Source organism: Siphateles boraxobius, unplaced genomic scaffold (assembly GCF_051911475.1).
Source record: "Siphateles boraxobius isolate OS27281-9 unplaced genomic scaffold, OSU_SipBor_1 65, whole genome shotgun sequence".
In the NCBI taxonomy this organism is placed as follows: Eukaryota; Metazoa; Chordata; class Actinopteri; order Cypriniformes; family Leuciscidae; genus Siphateles; species Siphateles boraxobius.
In genome coordinates, this window is record NW_027509192.1 from 3699906 (window position 1) to 3709219 (window position 9314).

A 9314-nucleotide genomic window follows, 5' to 3' on the forward strand; every position below is an offset into this window, starting at 1 on the left:
TATAGAGTCTGTGATCTACAACAAAACTGATAAAGCGGGCTGGTGCTACTTTGCTTTCTGCAACTCAGGCTGTGTTAGTGAAATAACACATAAACCATGTCCTCAGACTACTACAGTTCCAGTTTCAACTGTTCCACATGACTGTACTGATGTCAACAGAAAGGTTAAAAAAAAATTCTCATGTACAGTTTACATTTCTCAAAAAATGAATTTCAGCTAAATTACAATGGAACTGAAATAGATAGGCTAAGTCCAGTGTACTAATCTCAGTTCATTGATATTTGTGGAATCTTTAACAGAATGGAGAGTCATGGAATGAAGAATGTACCACTAAAAACTGCATAAATGGGGATGTCACCACAAGCCCTGTACAGTGTGATCCAGCTGACTCTGTTATGCCTACATGTGTCAATGGACTTAAACCTGAGAAGGTTTATTATAACAATGGCTGCTGCACTAAATATGAGTGTCCTTGTGAGTTTAAACAATGCTCTAGAAAATTTATGTTTTATTAATATTAATCATGATGGTTATTCTAAGCAATTAACTAACATTGTCCTTACTAACTAACATTGTTTAACTTGTTTTCTGAAATAACAGGTCGATGCAGTGGCTGGGGTGACCCTCATTACAATACCTTTGATGGAACATATTATGTTTTCCAAGGAAACTGCGACTATGTGTTGGTCCGAGAAATCATTCCGAAATACAATATCAGTGTCCATGTTAAAAACTATTATTGCGATGTTACAAATAATTTTGCTTGTCCAGAGTATGTGATTGTGAAGTACAAATCCTATGAAATCAAGCTAGCAAGTAACAGTGAAGTAATGCAGGTGAGTGTCAAAACTAAATTTGATCATGAAATTCAAATACTCATGAAAATGACAACTTGATACATTTTCAATGCTTATATGACTTAACACTAGGGGTTAGCTTAGCTTGGCAAGCTTATATGACTTAACACACAATTTTAATCGATTCTCATTTTGATGAACCCCAACTTACATTTTTAGTTTAATGCTGTTTTCAGTTGATGCATGAACAAAACTTTACTAAACAGCATTGGTAGTGTGCCTCTTATCCAATAAATCGCAATAAGCTTTGTGCTTTGTTACTTTTGATAGGAAACAAAATCACATAAAATGTCAATTTTATTATGAAATTTAATAAACATCATTTTGCTCTTTAATTTGGAGCGACAGATCAGTGTAGCCGCTTCAGGTCAAGTGAAGCGGCAGCAAGGAGCACACTTTACTACTAGTTATAGCACAGAATAAACATAAATTAACATCAGAAGGTATGTTGGAAGATACAGTACAACTTCCTGACCTGAAATATATCATGTCATGTCTCAAAGTAATCGCTCAGTGTTTCAACAGCAGAAAGATGTCAATACAACAGCTTGAAAACAATGTCACATAACGTTTAATGCACGATATTATCGGCACGACATTGGAATCGCCCGATAGAGGCTTAAAAAGTAAAAATCGGAATCAGCTTGATATGAAAAAATTATGGCAGTAAGCCTTACCAATAAGATAACACGCTGAGTTTGCATCTGCGATGACTCGTCAGCATACATGTCATTCTTGAAGTGAACTTTTGCATGTATGCTGATTAGATTCACTGTTTTGGATTTGATTATTGTTATTTTCAAAACTTTCAATGTACTCTTATTATAAAAATAACTTCATTAACATTTATTTAGCTCTAACAAGAACCCAGAACTCTGAAAGCGGAATGAAAATACAGTTTTTGATCAATACTAACTGAAAAGAAAAATATTTAAATAATAATTCCTACACAGGAGAGACTTGGTGTTGTTTTCAAACAAAGGAAAAAATATATAGGCCTATGTATATCAGCTATAGGCCAAAATAAGTTGAAATATAGCAACCATCTCGGCATATTGGATATCGTGCACCCCAACATTTTACCTCAAAAAAGCCATTCATTTACCATAGATCAATAGTTAGGTAGAAAAATTAACACTAGAGAGGAGCATTTAGCTAAATATCTTCACTATATTACACATTTATTATATATTTTTTTAACCCATTCATCAATCAATATTGGATTTGAAACATAATTGTCTTTAAAATATTTTCATAATGATATTATTATAACCACATTATGTGCAATTTTAATGTTTCTATGAAAATCAGTTATTAATTTTAACCTTTAATATCATAGTAGGCCTAATGTACCAACTGACAGGGTTCTCTGTATAGTTTACAGCATTAGTCGAGATATTTTTTTCCTGGCATGTACTGTACCTGATATATGCAAATTAATCAATATAGAATTTTATCTAATTGAATCGCAAGCCTGTTAAGCGAAATCGAATCGTGAAAATTGTGTCAATGCCCAGCCCTACTTAACACTGCTAGAACACCTACATTAGAACTGCAAAAATTTAATCTAAGAATCAATATTTATTACAACTCCAAAACCCTTGTCGCCTACAGGTCTATGTAAATGATGTCATAAAGGTTCCAACATTCTTTAATGAAGACTTCATCATTACCACCTCGGGCATGACAGTTATTCTAAACATCAATGAAATCAAAGCTGAAATTTTAGTCAGTCATCAAGGTTTTGAGATCAATCTCCCATTCTCCTACTTCCATGGTAATACAGAGGGACAGTGTGGTAAGTACAGTTTGGTGCCCTTGTAGCAATAAATATAACCATGATAAACAGTATTTCTTCTGTGAGACGACAACAACAACTTTCTCAGATAGAAAGACCGATTTGGAATAGGGATTAGCCTACTTTGTGTTAGCCTAATATATTAAAATCATCTAGAATGTTCTATTGTAGAATAATTTAAATTAAATGTACCTAAATAAGAATGTGTAGTGTTTCTGTCAAATACAATTTTGAAATGCTGTCCTTATTTTTAGGGGTTTGTGACAATGATGCCACAAATGACTGTAGACGACCCGATGGAACAATTGACCAATCATGTGAGCAAATGGCAGCATTGTGGGCGGACTCTCCAGGATGTGAAACCCCTCCACCACATCCGAGCGAACCCACTCCTGCTTGCACAGCACAAAGCTGTGAGGTCATCAAGAGCGAGTAAGAAAAAGCAAACAACAATCACTCTGTCAATTTTCAGAAATTGGGGAATTTCTCTGCCACTAGCTGCACCAAATACAATGGGAAAAATGTTAGCAAAATGGTTGTCGCAATTGGTGAGTCAATGTGATTTTGGGTCCAGTCCATTCAGACCACTTAAACAAATTGCAATACCATTTGATACCGCAAATAGGTCAGAAATTACACACTTTATTTTAAATAATTTTTTTAAAAGATTTCAGAGGTCATTTTTTTGGCTATTACCTTTTTTGTTGTTGCTATGTTTATACCATGTCATGCTACAGTTTACATTTTCTCCCTAAACTTCTGTATTTTGTTCAGTTTGTTCAAGAGCTGTCATGACATCATTCCCTATCAAAAATACTATGAGGCATGTAAATATGATGTGTGCTACAAGAAAAATGACTCCATGGCCTGTGCCAGTGTGGAGGCCTATGCACAGCTATGTGGCCAGAAGTCTATCTGTGTGGACTGGAGAGACTCAGCCAACCTCAATGGGCTATGCGGTAAGAGAGCAGTAAAAACCCACCATAACACAATGTTGGATCTCTAATCTGACAGTATCCTGAATCTCTTGATTGTCATTGGTTAATAGCATACAAATGTGCCGATCACAAAGTCTACAAGGCATGTGGGCCTAAAGTGGAAAAAACCTGCAGTACAAGGTAACTACTCTCTATAACAATTCATATCGATAATTGGAAATATTATAATATTGAATTGTCCAAATTTCACTGCATTAACAATCTTCATGCCATATGCGCTTGGTTTACAACCAGATACAATGAGATGTTTGTGGAATTCCCAGGCGAAAATGATCATCAAACATTTATGGAAGGTTGTTTCTGTCCCGACAACACATATCTAGTTAGTTCAACAACAAATAAGTGTACACCTACTTGCGGTAAGCATTATTACTTAATTTATGATATTTGTTATATTAATGTTCCTTGAAGTCAAACTTTTGTTGATGCATTTTGCATTCCCTACATCTAGATTGCATCGGCCCAGATGGATTACCAAGACAGGCATGTATCTTTTAGTAGTAGTAATAGAGGTCAAACTGTGTACATGACATATACTAGGATTGTGAACTTAACTCTATTCCAGGGGTTGTTAACTCTGGCCCTCGAGGTCCACTTTCAGAGTTTAGCTACAACCCAGATCAAACTCACCTGCCTATAACTTTCTATGGCTGTGACCGAAATTGCCCCTTATATCCTCATTCACTATTCCCTACATTAGTCCACTAATACTGTTCACTTGAGGGAGCTAATGCAAAGGAATGAGTGAATTCTAACACTGAGTGTGCTGGAAGTGCTTTTGCATAGTTTGTGCTTGCTGTTTAATCATTATTTGAAACTTAGCAAACTGGCTGCTCCATTAGTAGGGTGAAAAGATTTATCTTTAACTCTGTCATGGAAACTATGTATTGACCTTAACTAAACAAATTAATAATTAATAAAAAAGGGATTTATACCTGTATGATATGACACTGTAGCCACATTGGACAAGCAGTTTGGAAAATGGATGGACGATTCAGCTGTGGGCGCCATATTCTGGTCAAACACGGGAATGAATAAGGCACGTGACTCTTACAGTGCATTATGGGTATTCTCTAGCCGTTGAGCGTACATCAGTTGTACACTCAATAATGCGGTGCATTGTGGGATTGAATGAAAGCACTCCATAACGTCCATTATGGTTTTTGACACCACTACAAATGGCTGTCCCCTCAAATAGTGATCTATTTAAGGGTACAGAAGGCAATTTCGGCTACCGCGTCTAGTAATCCTAAGGACCTAGGTTAGCTTGTCTAGGTGTATTTGATCAGGGTTGAAGCAAACCTTTGCAGGAAAGTGGACCTCAAGGGCCAGTGTTAAGTACCCCTCCTCTAGTCCTGCCCATATATGATTGAAACTGTGTGAAAATTGCAGAGCGTAACCATTACACTCCAGCTAAATTACGCTGAAATTCATACAAATTGCTGTATAAAAAAAAACTTCACTCATTTAGTCAAATTTAAAATGACATTTGAACACAATCAACCCAACCTTTACCATCATTTATAATCTCAACTTGCATCTAACTATTATCACCTTACTTCCTCTCCTGTAGCCTGGAGATACATGGATGGTTAACTGTACAACATACAAGTGCTCCAGTGAGAGCTTTGGTGTTGTCCAAGAGCCTATGAACTGTCCGACCATAACACCCTGTGGCCACAATTACAAAAGCGTGATTGAAAACTGCTGTCCAACCTGCGGTGAGTAAACACGCACAATGACAATCAGAGAGCTAAACAGACTAAATTAAATAAACATGACAACAAAACCACCCTCATTTACTGTCTTAATACACATTTCTGGTCTACCGGTGCATGATACATCAACTAAAAGAAAACAAGGTTCATAATCATTCATCAAAATGCAATAACTAGCTCCAACTCTGAAACAACTTTCCTGAAACATCACTGAAGCCACTTCAGACAAGGGAGGAAATGCTAACCAAAAGCCAACTAGCAAATTAGTCATTATTTTATGATGGTGCTTCAGCATTTCTAAAATCTTGCTAATAATGAACAGTAATTGAACGCAGGGTAATGTTAACATAATTAGATTTGAAAATCATACTGTGAACCTAACTTTCATGTCTGAGTCAAAAGCAGTGCAATCCTCCACAATCCACTGCACACCAGCATGCATGTCTGCCTCAGTTCCTTTATAGAAATTCATAATGGAACAATTGACACAAATTGGAACAATTCCAATTCCTGGTGGGAAAAAAAAAATCTAGTTGAAGATTTATAGGAAACTTTCCAAAGGTAGATATTGAGACTGTGTGTAAGAGCAGATACAATCTGAGCATGTAAACACGTATAATTAGAGCCACAGCGGCAAACTTGTTAAAATGCAACAAATATTTTCATAATAATTTCAATAATACTCCCTGTCTCCTCTGCTCATTCAGTGTGTGATACCAGCCTGTGTTCTATGAAATGTGATGTGGGATATGAGTTATCAGCAGATATACCTGAGAACAGTTGCTGTCCACCATGTGGTAAATCTCAAATTTCATATCTAGACTACTTTTACAACACTTGGAAATTATGTGGATTTCATGTAATTCAATACTACAAAGGTTACTAAATTTATTACATGATAGTTATTTAACTTTTTTTGTTTAAAAACAACCTTTTTTCCCTTTTCAGTGCCCAAAGACGTCTGTGTACACAATAACTCTGAGTACCAGGTGAGCTGCTAGGTTCATGTGTTCATACTGTACTAATTGGTAACGTCAAAAAAATTGACATTTCACATATTACATTATATGCTTTTCAACATTAAAAAGTTAATCTTTATCTAAAAGAAAAATATTTTTCTGTAATGATGGGTTCATTTTCTTTTTTAGCCTGGAGTTAAAATCCCTACGGAGCCTTGCTTGGAATGTTACTGTGGAATGGATAAAGACCCACAGACTCAACTACTCGCTGTGAAATGTGTTAAGAAAGTCTGTACACCTTGCGCTGAGGTAATATTTACAATTTATGCTTGTGATCGAATACATTAGGATTGATTAATATTATAAAATCCAACAATAAAGTATCTGAACTGATAGTAAAGCCTAGTATTTGGATTGGGAGGAAGTTTTGATTTCTGAAAATAAACAGTTGTTTTCATAGCAGCCTGCATTATGTTATCTCAAAATATCAAGTAGAAATGGATTCCTTATGATACAAATTAAATTTAAAGTATTCTTTTTGTACTCCAAGGGCTTTGAGCGTGTGGAACAAGAAGGAGAGTGTTGCGGAGTATGCAAGCAAAAAGCCTGCATATATACTGCACCGGACAACACCACACATACTCTACAAGTACGTTTGAAATATTCTCAAAGTTTTCTTCAAACACCTATTTCACCAGTCAATGAACATTTGTAGTTTTTCAATCCTCATGTTGCCTGTCTTCCGTTTTTCTTTTAGGTTGGAGAAGTGCAAAGTTACAAATGTGAGAGTGTTACCTGCAGTGAAATTAATGGCATATTTGTAACGGAGAAGACCACACCAAAATGCCCTTACTTTAATCCAGATGACTGTGAGGCTGTAAGTCAAATATATACTGTACGCTTTATAGTAAAACATGCCTCTGTCAATTGTATGCATTTGTATAGTTAGTTGGAGTCAGTGTATAGTTAAAGTAGGTAAAAATGAAATTGACTGCATTTCCTTTCCTTTTATTATTATAAAAGGACTATTCATAATTCATTATTTCAAATTCCCAATTGATAAAACCAAACCCGACCCTACATTTTTCTTTAATTAATATCCTGTTTCACTTGGAAATCAATCAAAGAACAGAAGCAAAAAAACATATATATTATACACACACACACACACACACACATTACATCGCTGATAACTTATTTATGATAAGCTTCAACATTTTGTATGATGTATGATTTGTATACTTTCCACTAATGCTGAAATGTGTCTGTTTTAATACAGGGAACTGAGAGATATGATACAGATGGGTGTTGCAAGATCTGTAAGCTACTCTTTAATTATTGTCCATTTATTACCTCAGAGTCAAATGACCGCACTACTGGTACTACCAGTCTACCATTTTTACAGCCAATCATAATGTAGATGAATTGTAAAAATGATCTTTTTTCATTGCTATTCTCCCTCACCTGTGCTAAAGATCAAAGAAGAAATCCATCATGAGCATATAATACATAAAAGAATGGATCAGATGTTCCTTGTCACAAGTTTACCTCTTTCTCCTTCTCTCTCTCTCTTATCTTAGGTGAGCCCAAGACCTGCATTGTTCTGAAGAACACCACCCATGTGGAGGTAGATGGCTGCAAGTCCATCCACCCCATAGAAGTGACGTCCTGCAGTGGTCACTGTGGTACACAATCAATGTAAGACCACATGCATTCATCTAATTAATCATACAAATATTGCATTTTGAATCCTGAGATGAATTGTGCAGCCTTGATTACGCAATAATTTCACCCCGAGTAATAACCATCACATTTATTAGCACTCGCTACAGCAAAACATGTCACTTTCATGTGAACAGGTAACGTCCGTTTGAAATTGAACCCATTACCTTTCCTTTTATTATTATGCAATATTCATCACAATGCATCTTTGCATCATCAAATTCCCAATGGATAACATTAAATCGGCCAACATCAGAAGTAAAATTGGTTACTAACTTAGAATCATATTTCATAGATAAGCATTAAAGATTTGAGAAACTGACAGCACACATTGAATATCTTAGATCACAAAGAATAAATCTGGGATTTTTTCCATCTTTAGCACATCATATAACTCAGTAAGAAATCAGTACAGCAGTATTTGATTAAATTATTTGTTTTGTATTGGAAAACAAGCTAATAAAAGCATATTCATATTGGAAACCTGCACAGGTATTCAATGGAAGAGAACATCATGATGCACAGCTGTTCTTGTTGCCGAGAAGAGAAATTCAGCCGTCGAACGGTGATGCTGAAGTGTGCCAATAGCAATGAGGTCCTTCATGACTACGTTTACATTGACAGCTGCACATGCACTCCTACCAAATGTGTGGACTAGAAGACCTGAAGACTGGATAAAAGATGCTGATCCTAATCAAAGCTTTTCCTTTGATTATTGCTGATTATTGCTAAATTACTTGAAATATTTGAAGTAATAAACAAAACAACAACTATTGAAGTTGTGTTTAGAATAATCTAACAAAAACGAATTAATGCTTTTATTTTAGGGCTATGGTTTTCACTTTAAATATATGAAATATCTACAACAAGACTATTTCAATTGTTTGTTTGTTTGTTTTTTTTCTTTCTTCTATGGTATAATAAAATATCTATATAATTGTAATTAAATAAAGTGAGTGTTCAACGCAATAAAAAATTAACCTGCAACAAAGTTCATTTGCATTCCTTTTTTTTTTTTTGTCAGTTAGTTGTAGGCTTAAAAATGCTGTCCCCTCCAAACGAATTTGAGAGAAAAGGTTTAAGTCAAAATCAAGCAAGTGTAAAACTACAAACAACTGTAGTCCTCTACTGTAAATGTGAATTTCCGGTATTGCAGTCAGCGCACTGTATGAATAATATCTCAAGATAAAACAACTTGTTCTGACACTGATGTATCCAAATTAATAATTTAAATGAACTAATTTAAACTTTAAACTAATTTA

General features: G+C 35.2%; 1 protein-coding gene across 1 annotated transcript in view; it reads left to right on the plus strand.

The window, feature by feature from the left end:
* Nucleotides 1-9043, plus strand: part of muc5.2 (mucin 5.2) — a 32923-nt gene extending 23880 nt beyond the window's left edge. The window contains exons 29-46 of the mRNA XM_077211563.1: nt 6-163; nt 300-474; nt 601-836; nt 2472-2655; nt 2910-3087; nt 3430-3614; nt 3704-3773; nt 3888-4012; nt 4105-4136; nt 5227-5374; nt 6079-6168; nt 6320-6360; nt 6520-6639; nt 6881-6979; nt 7088-7207; nt 7610-7649; nt 7911-8028; nt 8545-9043. Of these exons, the coding sequence (XP_077067678.1) occupies nt 6-163; nt 300-474; nt 601-836; nt 2472-2655; nt 2910-3087; nt 3430-3614; nt 3704-3773; nt 3888-4012; nt 4105-4136; nt 5227-5374; nt 6079-6168; nt 6320-6360; nt 6520-6639; nt 6881-6979; nt 7088-7207; nt 7610-7649; nt 7911-8028; nt 8545-8710 (2285 nt within the window). The 3' untranslated portion in view covers nt 8711-9043. The remainder of the gene's footprint in view (nt 1-5; nt 164-299; nt 475-600; nt 837-2471; nt 2656-2909; nt 3088-3429; nt 3615-3703; nt 3774-3887; nt 4013-4104; nt 4137-5226; nt 5375-6078; nt 6169-6319; nt 6361-6519; nt 6640-6880; nt 6980-7087; nt 7208-7609; nt 7650-7910; nt 8029-8544) is intronic.
* Nucleotides 9044-9314: the final 271 nt, after the last annotated feature.